The 15,946-nt window shown below is 40.0% G+C and overlaps 1 protein-coding gene across 3 annotated transcripts in view; it reads left to right on the top strand.

The window, feature by feature from the left end:
- sec31b (SEC31 homolog B, COPII coat complex component) overlaps positions 1–2,235 on the top strand; it is a 74,623-nt gene extending 72,388 nt beyond the window's left edge. For all 3 annotated transcript variants that reach the window (XM_078530673.1, XM_078530676.1, XM_078530674.1), the window contains one exon: positions 590–2,235. In XM_078530673.1, coding sequence (XP_078386799.1) covers positions 590–769 — 180 coding nt within the window. In that variant the 3' untranslated portion in view covers positions 770–2,235. The remainder of the gene's footprint in view (positions 1–589) is intronic.
- Positions 2,236–15,946: the final 13,711 nt, after the last annotated feature.

The raw sequence follows: 15,946 nt of genomic DNA on the forward strand, positions 1-15,946 counted from the left end.
GAATGAAGGGCTGCATTGTTAGAGGATTAAAAGCAGCCACCACCTGCGATTACTCTAAGATCATACCTGACACATCAAATAAACTCAGAGATAAAAACAAAAAATTACTGCGGATGCTGGAAATCCAAAACAAAAACAGAATTACCTGGAAAAACTCAGCCAGCAGGTCTGGCAGCATCGGTGGAGAAGAAAAGAGTCGACGTTTCGAGTCCTCACGACCCTTCAACAGAAGGGTCTGTTGAAGGGTCGTGAAGACTCGAAACGTCGACTCTTTTCTTCTCCACCGATGCTGCCAGACCTGCTGAGTTTTTCCAGGTAATTCTGTTTTTGTTTTGTGTCATCAAATAAACTAATAGTTGTTTATATAATTGTGGTTCTAACAGAAGTTCCCCATAATTGGGATGGGAACCTGGAGCTAGTTTGAAGCTTCTCTTTAGTCCCATTATGCGAACTGTACATTCTGCAGTGTGGTTTGAAGATATTCCTCTTGTATGCATGTGCTCATTTGGGTGGGTATATAAGTGAACACCTGTGAGTACCGTAATGCTGTTCAGAAGCATTGATAACATTTCTATTTTCTGATGCCCAGCTTTCTCCTCATATTCTGAGTGGACTACATGAAATTGTACGGAACATAGAGGGATGCAATTACCAGCAAGCATTGGCTGTTCACACACACGTTGTGAGCAGCAGCAATTTCAGCGAGATCTCTGCCTTCATGCCAGTTCTGAAAGTGGTCGTGACAATCGCTAACAAGCTCAACATCTGAAGAAGCTGCTGCCACCACAGGGTTTCACATTTACTTGAGGATGAAGATATTCGGGATTATTGAGTTTTTTGCTTTTCTTTCTCCTTCAGTGTTTTGATTCGTTGAATATGAAGAAAGTGTTAACGTTTTCAATATTTAGTGAAGCCTATCTTTGAAAGTTCAGCTTTTGTATCTGTGAAATGCACCATCTTGGGTTCTTGGCTTTTAAATGAGCTTGAACTGGGTTGAATCTGGTTCATTTCTAACGTTACAGTTCTCTTCAGAAAGTTCTCTAATGAACACCCATTGGCAGAGTCCAGGTTAAGAGCCTTTGGATTGTAGTAGCCTTGTGATAGGCATAAGCTACTTGTTTACTAAAGGTCAATTGGGCAGTCACAAGACATTTGTATAGCTCTTTCTCTCCCTGCAGCCACTGATGTCCCACAAATAGCTAGAGTATGGGCAGTAGCTACGTAATGCTGGCTAAATGTTGCTGTCAATAGCAGAGACTGCCATAGAAGAAGTCCAGTCAAGAAAATTGGCTTCATCTGAAATCCGCAGCTACGATTTATGAATCAGCCACATGGGAGGTGATAAGAAAAGGGGAATCCTTTCCCGATTCTGTGCTTCACAGTCACTGGAGGGCACAACCTATGGGTGTACAAGGCTACAGCAAAACATTACAACTCTTGAGTTGCTACATTTTGGGGGACAGATTTATTTTCTTTTTATGTAGTCTGGAAAAGCTTGAGCAAATTACTTTTTTTTATTTTAACAGAAAAGCATTACCTTTTTGTATTCTCATTAAAGTTTATACTAAATCGTGGGTTTGTGTCAGCTGAGAGGTTGGAACCTATCAAATGCCACACTGTACTCATTCAAAGAAGTCAGCTTCCCCATCATCATCACGATGGTGATTTTGGTAGACTGCTTATGGAGATGAGTGTGGCACTGGCATTGTAGATATTTGGCTGCCAGCTTCAATTATGGAACCGTAAAGTTGGCACAACAATGGTGAGCTGAGCTTTTTTTAAACGCACACTGCGTTAGAAATTTTTCCAAATGCCAGGACACTTTAAGGTCTTATTCTTTGCACTCATGATTCGCAACATACCCCAGTGAGAGAGTCGGGGTCTCTGTTGCCCATTGTTGTCCTCAGATCTCAGTGGATTCTACTATAGATAAAATAGCCATCAGTTGGACACAGTTTGTCCTGTGAAAATGTTCTAGTTATTTTGGTGATATCAGTGTAAGCAGCCTTTTAAGATTGCACAAAAGAACCCAGTTATTGTGTCTCAGAGGCACTCAAATGCATAAATGCTGCCTTGTCTGCACAGATATTTATGAACTTATTGCCACAATAGCATATTTTTTCATTCAATATTGTGTATATGAAAAAAAGCATAATAAAGTTTTTCAATTGAAATCTTGTCTCAATTTTAGAAATGTGTAAGGATTTTGAAATTGAATTAAAATATTCTGCAATATTTTCTTTTTAAGTTTATGCCGCACTCTTAATTATACTCCCCATGTTATGAGATGAGCTAAGTGATTAAATTTGGAGAACTGGATGAGCTGCATTTGAGATGGTACAGGCTAGGGATCATATGTTTTTGCAACAATATTTATTGGTGTGAAGCAAAATGATTTCCCCCTCCCCTGTTATAATTTGACAATCTATAATGAAGATTGAGCAAGCGAGGAAGAACAAGTATTTATATAGCATCTTGAACACAGCAAAGAAAGACTTTAAGACTTGCATTTATATAAGACTTGCATTTATTTTCTTTGACAACCTCAAGACCCCAGAGCACTTCACAGCCAGTGAAACATTTTTGAAGTCACTGTTGTAATGTTGTAAAACATCCCAAGGATGTTTTCATAGATATGTTATCAAACAACATTTGACACCAAGCCACATGAGATAATTAGGACAGGTGACCAAAAACTTGGTCAAAGAGGCATGTTTTAAGGAGGGTCTTAAAGGAGGATAGAGAGGTATAGGGAACAAGTTCCTGATCTATGGGGCTAGGCCACAGAAGTCACAGCACCATAGTGGACTGATAGTTTAGAATGTGCGAAATAATCAAGATACAGAGACCTTGGAGGATCGTATGGCCGGAAGGGGTTACAGAGCTAGAGTGGGATTTGAAAAGAATGAAGAGCGTTTTAAAATGAAGGTGTTGATCGACCAGGAACCAATGTAAAATCAGCAAGCACAGGGTTGATGGTAAACAGAATTTGGTGTGAGGTAGGAAAAGGGCAGCAGAGTTTTGGATGAGCTCAAGTTTACAGAGGGTGAAGGATGCAAAGATTAGTGAGTCTGGAGGTAACAGAGTCTTGGATGAATGTCACAGCAGCAGATGAGCGGAGGCGATCGAGAGGTTGTGGGTTAGAAAACCCAGCTCGGTGTCAAAACAGTGTGACACAGTTGTGAATAGTCTGATCCAGCCTCGGACAATGGTCAGGGAGAGGGATGAAGGTTTGTGATGGAAATGGAAAACATTACACTACCCTCAGTGCTGCTTTTAAGCGAAAGAACTACCACATATAATTCAGAGCGAGCACCAATGCTTTGGGAGGATGATATTAGATGTGAAACTTGGACTGAATTCCTTTAACTACCTCCTACAGTGACAACTTGTGGCTGTTCCTACGTATACTTGACAAGCCTTATATAAGTGCAAGTCCATATGTATTCAAAGAATTGGGAACATACTATTAAATTTAAGTTATCCATCACACAAGTTTTGCCTATATTCCACCCGCTCCATAATATATATCCCACCTATGTCACCTCCAAGCCACTCACCATCCTGACTTGGAAATATCTTGCCGTTCCTTCACTGTCCCTGGGTCAAAATCCTGGAGCTCCCTTCCTAACAACACTGTACCTACACCACAGGGACTGCAGCAGTTCAAGAAGGCAGCTCACCACCACCTTCTGAAGGGCAATTAGGGATGGTCAATAATTGCTGACCTAGCCAGCGATGCCCATATCTTGTAAAATGAATTATAAAAAACTCACTGATTTGCCTGTAGTCCTCAGCAAAGAAAGAAAGGCATTTATGGAACAGCTCCCATATGTGAAAATTGCTTACAATTAATGAATTACTTTTGAAGTGTTGCAGCCTTAGTGCTAAATTGCACAAAGGCCCACAAACAGCAAATGAGAAGTTAATTTGTTCTGTTGCTCTTTGAGGATGAATGTTCTTACATCATGCTCAAGGTTGGGTATGCAGGCTCCTATACTGTTGTGTGTTGGTGCCTAACTCCAATATTTGTCTGTCCTGTGGTTAGGAAGATGGTGGAAATACATTTGCCTAATTTATGGTTGTTCACGTGCCAGTTAGGAAGAGCTCAGCAGGTCTGGCAGCATCGGCGGACAAGAAAAGAGTTGACGTTTCGAGTCCTCATGACCCTTCAGTAGAACCAGACCTGCTGAGTTTTTCCAGGTAATTCTGTTTTTGTTTTGGATTTCCAGCATCCGCAGTAGCTTTTTGTTTTTATCCATGTAGCTGCTGTCTGTCCAGTGAGAATTCACGCCTCTGCTTGTATGTTACTTAATGACCAGTTACTATCCTTTTTGGGTGGATGAAGGAAAGAGAGTCGAAAACAAAAACAGAAAATGCTGGAAAAACTCAGCAGATCTGACAGCATCTGTGGCGAGAGAAACAGAGTTAACGTTTCGAGTCCGTATGACGACTCTTCAGAGCTAAAGAGAAGTAAAAATGTGATGAAGTTTATACTGTTTAAGGGGGAGTGGAGCAGGATATTGGGAAAGAGAATCTAAGCAGGTTGACTTTAAGATGTCACACCTAGCATTGGGAAATTGGAATGGAGTCTAAATTGTGTGATGGACCTGGTACCCTGATACCTAAACCAAGTGAGGTCTACAGGACTCTGAAGTACTACCAATAGTTAACAGCCACTCTAACCCTGGATGGCACCTGGAGGTGTAGGGCGGTCTTTGAGGTTTGATATCAAATGAACAATAAATTACTTTAGAAGTGTCTCATTTGTAGAAGATCAAAACATAGTGGAAGTATTTAATTGCTTTGCATTGGTCACTGAAGAAGGATATTAGAAAAGAAGTGAATCCTGAGGTGGGTGAGAGTGAGATTGGTGGTGTCATGATGGATACAAGGAACATTTTTGATACATAAGTGAGATTAAAGGAAGACAAAATACTAGGGGCCTGATGAGATACATCGTAAGAGTCCTGAGGGAGGAAATTGGTGAGATTCTAGAAATTCTATGTTTGGGTTCTGTGCTGGAGTAATGGTGCATGGCTGAGGTAGTGCCCAATTTTTAAAAGGAAAATGGTTAATCTGGGTAACTGAATATCAGCTAGTTTAAAATCTATGGTAGTGAAATTGTAATTTCATCCTTAATTCAATATACAATGTATCCAGATAACAGAAAAAAGCATTTCAAAAGGAACAATCGAGTTTAACTTGAATTTATAAAGCACCTTTAATGTCGTGAAATGGCAAACCCCCTACAATTCTTTGAGGAAGTATAACATGTGGTAGATGGAGAATACAATAGATGTAGTACCCATGGATTTCATCTTTGATTAAGATACCACATGGGAGATTAACCTAGCAGAATTAAAAACTATGGAATTAGTGTGGGAGTACAAAACTGAATTAAAAATACCAACCAAGGAAAGGGGGTTGAAGAACATTGGGACCAGTTGGGCAAATATGATTAGAGCTATTTGCTCATGTGGACGGTATATGTGGACACCAATTGGCTAGGTCAAATACCCATTTCTATATTGTAAATTTGGTGTATTTTAATGTAAATTATCTACTGGACAATGTTTGATCCCATTACAGTCTCAGTTAATCAGAAATCAAAAATATTGTGCACTAAAACAGATTGGCACAGGCTAAAGGACCTAATTAAATTTATTTACAATTAAATAAAATACAGAAGCAAAAATACTAACAGTACAATTTATAATTTACAATTCATCTATAATACTCACCTGATCTACTTCTCATAGTATCTTGGAATGAAGCAATAACTTGTCCTAGGTGCAGACTTTCACTTAAAGATATATGATTCAACCACTAATTGAAATCTTTCATTGAACCACTGTTCAAAAAGCCAAAAAGAAATAAGAATAAAAAAGATCCACTGCTTTATACCCTCAATGTAGTGAAGATGGGAGTGCAAATCGATCGTGATTAAAGCAACAATGCCATTTTGACATGTGCCAATAATGGCACCATCTCCTAATCTTCCTCTAAGATTAGATTATATTATCTTAAAGACCTCATAGAATCCTAATAAGTAATTAAACACACATTGTCTGAATCTGAGTTGGCTTTCACGAGGCAATATCTGTCCCACTGGCAAACACATTTCTCACAATAAACTTGAACATACAATCCAATCCATACCTAAATAAGTGTTCAGTGGCTGGCGTCAGGCAAGGCACCCCTCAACTGTCTTACACTTAAAAAATTGGGGTATAAACTATTTTCGATAAGATTTACTACTGCTTCTAAGCGTGTATGCAAACCTAATAGATCGAAGGTACTTGCCACAAAACTCTGTTCGTGAAAGATTGTCTGAGACTGTTCGTAAAGAGAAGGGTGAGCGGTTTCGTAAATATGTATTGAAAGATTTTCTTAAATTCGATAATTTACTGGAAAAGTAGCTACGTACAAAACGTGAATAAAACATCTGTCCAATTTTCCACTGAAATTAGTGAGCAGGGGAAAATTGTCCTTATAATTGAGTTGATTCATATTTCTATCATTTAGGTTTAACAAAAGCCTTACCTATGCAAGGTATTGTCAAATTTTGGATTTATTCCTCAGACGTTTTAGTTTTTGTTTTGTACTCTAAGTGGGATGCGGGTGCAATCAGCTTTTGACGTTTTGTGGTAGACCAGGTACAACGTGCATTAGATGCAGGATAATATTTCCTCCACTTTGCCATTTCCCAGGTCCCCTCTAGTAGGTTACACACAGGATAAAACTTAACACTGCCTTTCATTTCAACGTACAACTCTCCGACTGTGTTAGCCCCGAATTCCCGTTTCTGAAATTAGCCATCCTTGTGGAATGAAACTGCTGCTTCGAGCTGAATTGCGGACTGGTTTGGGGGTATACCTGTGGTTACAGTAACTGAGTTGAAACGCTCACCTAACTCATCTCAGTTGTAAGCCATGTTTACTGTCAAAACAGATGTCCATCTGGGCTGAAGTCAAACTTGGCGATGCAACCAATCCAACACTAAAGAGAATTCCTGAAACATTGGTGAAGTGTTAACCTTCCCATCCCAAACCCCCTCTGCCCAGGGCCTTGGTCACTGTCTGTCACTCTTTTAGAAATATCTGTTCCAGGATGGATATTAGGTAAATGTAACCTTATTGAGGTTATACCTGGGAAAGGGGATGGAGTTAAAAGGTATGCTTTCACACACACACACACACACACTTACCAGACGATGGAGTTCTTTACATATAAACAAGTGAGCAATGAGTCCGGGATTTTAACAGCGTTATTACGGGAACTGGATACGTAATGGGCAATGATACGGGAAAGAGTAGGGAACTGAGATAACGATGTTGTGAAGAGGACATGAGGAGACTGCAGATGGATATAGATAGGTTGTGAGTAGGCAAATATCTGACAAATGGAGCTTAATGTGGGAAAATGTGAAGTTGGTCACTATGGCAGGAAAAAAGCAGAGTATTGCTTAAATGGAGAAGGGCTGCATAATTATGAGGTGGAGAGGGATCTAGCTGTTCTAGTACATTCACAAAAAAGTTAGTATGCCGGTACAGCAAGTAATTAAGAAGGCTAATGGAATGCTATCCTTTATTAAGAGAGGAATTGAACATAAAAGTAAGGATATTATGCATCAGTTATACAGGGCATTGGTGAGCCCACATCGCAAATACTGTGTGCAATTTTGGTCTCCTTATTTAAGGAAGTATGTAAATGTATTGGAGGTGGTTCAGAGGAGGTTTACTAGATTGATACCTGGAATGAGTGGGTTGTCTTATGAGGAAAGGTTGGACAGACTGGGCTTGTTTCCACTGAAGTTTAGAAGGGTGAGGGGTGATTTGATTGAAGTGTACAAGATTCTGAACGGTCTTGACAAGGTGGACGGGGAAGTGTTTCCTCTTGTGGGTGAGCCCAGAACTAGGGGGCACTGTTTTAAAATTAGGAGTCACCCTTTTAGGACAGAGATGAGGAGAAATGTTTTTCTCTTGGAGGGTTGTGTGACTTTGGAACTCCCTGCCTCAGAAGGTGGAGAAGGCGGGGTCGTTGAATATTTTTAAGGCAGAAGTAGATAGATTCAAGGGAATCAAAGGTTATCGGGGTTAGATGGGGATGTGGAAGTTGAAGCACAAGATCAGCCATGACCTTATTGAATGGCGGAGCAAGCTCGAGGGGCCGAATGGTCTACTCCTGTCCCCATTTCTTATGTTCTTATAAAGTGCACATCTCTAGTCGAAGGATGAGCATAGACTCAGGCACCAGAAATACAAAGGTCTATGTGATTCTATGAGTAAATCCAGTCCCTTTGATTCGACCAAACGTCCCTTCACAGAAAGTTTACAATATTATTTCTCAAACTGTAGCTTTACATTAAAAGCTTGTAATTCGATCACAAACAGACCAAGAAGAAAAGGAGGGAGGGAAAAAAACACCCCCCCTCGAAAAAAAATCGTCTCAACTTTTGGAACTGTGCGCGAAAAGTATCCTGAGAGAGGTGAATGGAACTTTAATCCTTGATGGGGATAACATCACGTCCCCTCGGTTGGGTTTAGTGCTCGTGTGTGTTTTGAGGTTGTTTGCAAGCATTTGTTGATAAAGCCACTTGTTCTGGTATAATACTTGCACTAACTTCTATTCAGCGAACAGTGTGAGACTATGCAAATACTTTTCCCCAAGTCCTTTCAAGCAGCGAACTCACTGAAAGAAAGGGGAGATTACATTGTTCAGCAGCTGCGGATTGGAGGCAGATTTAAGTCCCGAATCATTGTCACGTCAATAAAGGGAGCCTTGATGAGTGAAAGAGCAATGCACAGGGCAAGAAATGGGCACGGAACTCCTCAGGAGACACGCACATTTTCCCAAACTTTAAGGGGGAGATCTAAGGTAGCGTGAAAAAGGGATTTGCATGTCAAATGAAGCAACGCAGGAATACGTCCTGCCTGCTTGTTTAATGTTTAAATCCTCCCAAAAGTTAATTAAACTTGCATTATACAGTAAAGCAACTTGAAATCGCACTAATGTTGAGGTATTCCATGGAGATTAAGGGTCACACAATGGGAATAGAATTTGCATGGTAAATGCTAATATGGCCAATTAGATTGGGAGCTTGTAACGTGGATGGGGATGCGAGGGAGAGCCAACTTTGTCTAAAGTCTTTTACACTTCTGTTCTGTTTGTTCATATCACTTTATTTCACCTTCGTATTGATATCTCTCCAATTTCCAAACGCACTCCGTCCCTTCAAACTCCGAAAAAAAAAGGACAGGAAGGGAAGACAAACAGGTCCATATCTGGACATCTCCCACCAGAATGAATGTCACGCAAATGAATTATTATCTGCAAAGCAGCCATAGGAACGGTTCGGGGTAGGGGTAGAGAGAGACAGATGTTTTATTTAAAGCACGGGGCTAATTGGGGTTATTTTCCTAAACTGGGAGACGTCTTTGAGCAAGAGAACAAGTGGAAACTGGGAAAGTCAGAGCAGTGTGCAGATGATATATATGTATATGGTATACCGCCTTGCATATATCATATACATAGCATCACTTGTGTATACAGTTTATATCTATATATAGACACACACAACTATGCAGCTGCATTTTTTTAGCGGACAGTGCGTCATACCCCCCTCCCCCCAGAGACCCCGCTTCTTAAATCTTGGCCTCTATCCATACCAGAGGTTTGAGCCCTCTCTCTATTGTCTGCACTGCACCCGTCCCTTAGCTTATTTGTACTGCACAGTCTCACAGGCTACACCAGCAGGTTGAGAATCTCTCTCTCTGTTGCCCCTGGCCTTAACGGGTGCAGCATCTACTGGGCTAGGCTGCACTTCCACTGGTCACACTCGCACAGCCTCTTCAGGAGAATATTTCTGAACTGCTTAAAGCGGCTTCAGCCCGGGGCGAGCCTCTCTCTCTCTCTCTATCTCTCTGCAAACGATCAAGTATCACCCGGCTGATAGCGAGGGTGAAAGGCTTTGCGAAGCGGCTTAATAAATTCCATTTCTCTGCGAAATCCCTCCACCGCTCTAACGAAAGCTCAGTTGAACAGCTTAATCTGTTCTGTTTCAGAACGAGCGAAGGCTTTTTTTTTGGGGGGGTAAGAGACCGGACAGAGGATGCTGGTGCCAGGCTTGGGAGCTAAAACATGATGCAAATCCAGCAAACAAGGAGCGTCCCAAACACGAGTCACAAACCCGAGTAACTCCAGAAAGATGAGTCTCTGCTTCTCTCTGGCTGCTCTTCCTTGTTGGTCCTCTCTGTCCTCTCTCGGGGAGGAGGGAGGGGAACCGCACTCTCTCCTTCTCTCCCTCTTTGTATCTATCTCATGCATTTGTTGCTCGGTTTTTCCATCTATTTAATCCCTGACTATGGATACTCTTGCCCATTCTCTCTCTCTCTCTCTCTGTAGTTAACTGTCACACACAAACTGGCTGGCGTATTGACCAGAATGTAGAGAGAATGAAAGGAGATGGAAAACACAGGGTTTTGGGGGGGACACGGTGACTGGAATAGCAACACCAAGGCTGCCGCGTCCGATTAGTGTAGACAATATGCACGGGGGTCCATCTAAAAGGGTGAAAGATCCAGAGTGGAAACGAGGGGACATCGGCGAGTTGCAGTGATTAGGGGAATGGGCTGCCCGATCCAAGAGCAACTTTCTAAAGGAAATTTGGGTAAATGTTTGAAAAGGAAATGATTGCAGGACTATGGGGAAAGAGCGCACTCTCTCCTAATAAACCTGTTGGAGAGTGGGGAAATTGGATTGTTCTTCCAAAGCGCTGGCATCGGCCCGATGGGCCGAATGTTGTCCTTCTATGCTGTACCACCCTATGATTATATGCAAGGGAATTAACACATCGACATAGGCAGACAGATTAGGTTATATATAATGTCCTCATATATATAGTGCCCTCATATATAATTATATATAACTATATATGGTGTTATTATATGTCTATATATTATTTATATATAATTATATATATAACTATATATAGTGTTGTATATAATTATATATAGTATTATTATATATAATTATGTATAGTGTTATTATGTGTAATTATATATAACACTATATTTAGAAATATATAATTATATATAACACTATATATAATACACCACACTACATATATAATATATATTACTACGCTAAATATAATACACTATATATAGTGTTTTATATATATAATTATATATAGTGAGAGGAGGGTTTTCGTTCTAACGAAACGTTTGTTGTTGGTTTATTTATGTTTTGAGTCGAGCAGAACCATTGCTGTATCGGAGCTACACAGTAACAATGCCCACCTACCTCTGAGATGGGCTCCTCGTTTCTGAACAGTGTTTGATGGATTAAGAAACACGAAAATAAGCGCACCCGATCGACAGGAGGGGAGTGAAATACGAAGGTGATTTCAACCGGCTTTCTAAATTCTCCGATAAAAACAAAAAGCTAAAAGCTACTGCGGATGCTGGAAATCCAAAACAAAATAAAAACAGAATTACCTGGAAAAACTCAGCAAGTCTGGCAGCATCGGCGGAGAAGAAATCAGTGTTACCCCAAACAGATGGAGAATGTCCCAATGAATAATAAACCTGTTGGAGAGCGGAGTTGAGCAAATTGAGTTCGGTTCCGTGCGGCCAGTGACTTTAGGGCCTTTTTAAAAATCCAACTGACGGGTGAGAGATTTTATTTCCTTCAACAGTAACTCCCGGGAAATTAATCCGAAACTAGCAGCCTGGAGACCGAACCCAGTGGTTTTGGGGATAGGATGGAATCGGCAAACGCTGCAAATGTGAAATGTAACCCACCAAAAGAAAGCTGGAAGAGATAGTTTCTTTGTTTAGAAATCCGACCCAAATATACTGCCTGTCTTTTCGTTTAGTTTTATCTGCAGGATTCTGCAGTGAGGACTTGGGGATCTCCCATTGCTGGAGTGTGTGTGTGTGTCTGGAGCCGGTCAGAGACAGAGTATTCTGCCCTTAACTCCGCATTTAAACCTCTTTGCAAGCATTTGGCAGGCGACTTTCTCCAATGAGGAAAACCTGAAAGTAAAATTGGAAAAAAGGAGCGAATCTTGCCGGAACTAACGATTTTCAATCTCATTCTATCCCAGCCGATAATTATATTTTAAAGCGAAGGTCACGGATATTTGAATCTAATGATATTACGCCCTAAGGAAATAACTTAATCTCAAATCGCACTACAATGTGAAAACTAAAATGTATTTTAACTGGATTGATAGTGAGGTTCGCAATCGTACAGGGTTGAATTTAAAGCATTTTTATATTACAGTTCGCTCCTTTTTAAATATGTAGCTGCACTCGAGGTGATGTAATGCAAAATGTTTGTCCATACTGTATATAAATTATATGTACATGTTTCTGTGTGTGTGTATGTATATATATATGAATACAAATATATATATTCATAGTTTACATAAACAATTATATATGGGCAATGAGGGATGGGCAATAAAGCTGACTTAGCCAGCGAAGCCCACGTCCCTTGAATGAATAAAAAGGTATAATATATATATAAATTAAAAAAAATATATATATACACACACACACAAATATTTATATATACACAATTATATAAGTATGTATATGAGTATATATACACACACATAAATATTTATATACACAATTATATAAGTATGTATATGAGTATATTTATACACACACACAAATATTTATATATACAATTATATAAGTATGTATATGAGTATATATATACACACACACGCAAATATTTATATATACAATTATATAAGTATGTATATGAGTATATATACACACACATAAATATTTATATATACAATTATATAAGTATGTATATGAGTATATATACACACACATAAATATTTATATATACAATTATATAAGTATGTATATGAGTATATATATACACACACACAAATATTTATATATACACAATTATATAAGTATGTATATGAGTATATATATACACACACACAAATATTTATATATACAATTATATAAGTATGTATATGAGTATATATACACACATAAATATTTATATATACAATTATATAAGTATGTATATGAGTATATATACACACATAAATATTTATATATACAATTATATAAGTATGTATATGAGTATATATACACACACACACACACAAATATTTATATATACAATTATATAAGTATGTATATGAGTATATATATATACACACACATAAGTATATATATATATGTGTGTGTGTATAGATAAAACGTGTTTATCATATATACAGTGTAGCTGGGTGAATATACAAGGTGCTTATGAAGTCATTGAGCAACTTTAAGGGTATATGAAAGCCCTTTTAATTACGTTTTTAAAATGCTAATGGTGTTAATGCTGTGCGCTTTTCTTATCGTTTTATTTCAGATTCTGAAAATGATTGAAAATGGGGAGAGGGGAAAAAAAGTGAATCGTTGCAAAAGGGAAAGAACGACGTATCCCAAAGGATGACTTAAGTCTAGAAACTTGGACTGTCTCGTGTTAAAACGTAGTGAATTATGGTTTGGTATGTGGTGTAAAATTTGCTGCTGTCGTGTTCACACCCCCAGTTATTAAAAGTTGAAGTTGCACAATGCACTTTACAAGCATTCTGTATGGATGTAAACATTAATCCTTGTCACAGCTCAAAAAAAAACAAGAGTGATGGTATTTTCCCCCCATGCCCCTCAGTCCAGGGCAGGGACATTATTTTACACATTTTAAAAGTACAGTTTTTAAAGCGATTGCTTTAAGCGCCAGGGGATAAACTTAACCAAGTACACGGGGCTGGTCTTAATGGTTTTGAATTCCTGAATTCTATCCGTCCAGTTTTTGCGGGGATCTGCAAACACAGACGCAAGACAAAAAAGCAACTGGCGATTGATTTTAAGGTTTCTGATTCGCGGCCGCGGGTAAAACTGAGACACCCCGGGTACATCAGCCCGACCCGCTGGCAGAGCCTCACTTCGCCCTCGCAAAACACCTGCCTCACAGGCAAAAGCCAAAAGCTACCAATAACCGCGGTGAAGAGATTGAGGAAGCCGGGACCCAGGTGCAAAAGGAAACAAGGGCGAAATTCTCTTTAATTACAAACGGCACAACGTCTACACTTAACAACAAAAACACTAACATTGAGAATCTACCAGATTTCAGAGTATCAAAACGTCTGGATAAAACGGTGCAATAAATTAACGATGTACAAAGTGCTTAATGTTCCTGGGTATAATACAATTAAATCGTCTTTTACCGTCTAGTTGGGGTGGGGAACCTCCGCTTATCAATCTTGTCAGAACAGGAGGACGTCTAAAGATTTCAACACCTTTAATTTGCATTGTGCATCCTGAACCATCTTAACATAATCGGCGGATCACTCATTTTTATTTGTGTTCTGCTCCCTTTGGAACAGAAGAAAGGTTTGGGTTTTGAGTTTGGTTTTGTGTGTACTGGCACTTCACATGGACTGGGAAACTGTCAGGTTTAAACCCTTAAGGCTCGAGTGTCAGATCAAATGACCAGGGTTTAAGATCTAGATTCTGCCGTGGACCAGTTGACTGGATGATACACACGTGGGAGAGTCGTGGGGATAGCTGGATTGTACACATCTGGCGTCGGCTCAAAGCAGGACTGAGCTGGACTCCCTCCATTCTACCTGGTGAATCTAACCTGCTTTACTCTAGCTTGGTGAGAGATCATCGCTCTAGTTAACCAACTACCTATGGGCACAGGTAGAAATCTCGCTTCAACCAGAAAATATTCCTTCCCTGGGCCCAACAGGCTGGGTTTTAATAATATTTATACAGCTCGTGCGCTGAGCAATGGTTTCTTCCACAACTAGGGGTTTTTTATTTCTATCTATTCTTTCATGGGGTGTGGGCATCGCTGGCAAGGCCAGCATTTGTTGTGAGCATTGTCCCAATTGCCCTTGAACTGAGTGGCTTGCTCGGCCATTTCAGAGGGTGGTTAAGACTCAACCACATTGCTGTGGGTCTGGAGTCACATGTAGGCCAGGCCAGGGTAAGGGCGGCAGATTTCCTTCCCTAAAGGACATTAGTGAACCAGATGTGTTCTTACGAAATTCGATGATGGCCGTCATGGTCACCAGCACTGAGACTCGTTTTCAATTCCAGATTTATTAAATGAATTTAAATTTCACCAGCTGCCAGATTTGAACCCTTGTCCCCAAAGGTTTAGTCTGGACCCTTGCATTACTAGTTCATTGAAAACTAAGACTGAGATAGATATTTGTTAGCCAAGGATATGAAGTGGAACCGGGGAGCCTAATCAAAGATCAGTCATGATCTAAGTAAACGGTGGAACAGGTTTGAGGGGCTGAATGGCCTACACATATTCCTAGGTTCCTGCTGTGTATTTTTTTTAACAGAGCAAAGTTAAATTCCTTTTAATATTTTTCACTTCATGCCTGCAGCCTCCCCCCAATGCTGTCCTGCTAATGAAAAAGTGGGATGATAATCACCACATTTATTATTTCTAGTCCTCTCTGCTATAAATAGAATGGTTGACAGGGAGTAACACCTTTCAGGGTAGCATTCATGCTACTTTGCAACAGCCTTCCTGAATCAGGGCCCTCACTGGATCTCAACCTATCACCTAAAGCGGTGGTGGGTGGAGGGGAGATACCCTGGATGTGCCCTGGTGATGGAGAGGGGCACCGCCCACTGGCATTGCATGTCAGAACATTACAGGCACATTAATCACCCTAATCAGTTCAGTGGTTGTGTCTCTTGTGAGACACATCTGGTTTTTACAGGCGGGTATAATTCCTGCATTCTGAGTTACAGAACAAGGTAGCAGTTCCGAAATTCCCAAGATGGATGGACAATCCTGGATACATAATCGTCACGGGCATGACTGCAGAAAACAACATCCAAAATACTTGCTTCAAGCCAAAACACTGGAACTGGGTACAACCATGGAGACA

This window comes from Cetorhinus maximus, chromosome 27, assembly GCF_964194155.1.
Source record: "Cetorhinus maximus chromosome 27, sCetMax3.hap1.1, whole genome shotgun sequence".
Classification (NCBI taxonomy): Eukaryota; Metazoa; Chordata; class Chondrichthyes; order Lamniformes; family Cetorhinidae; genus Cetorhinus; species Cetorhinus maximus.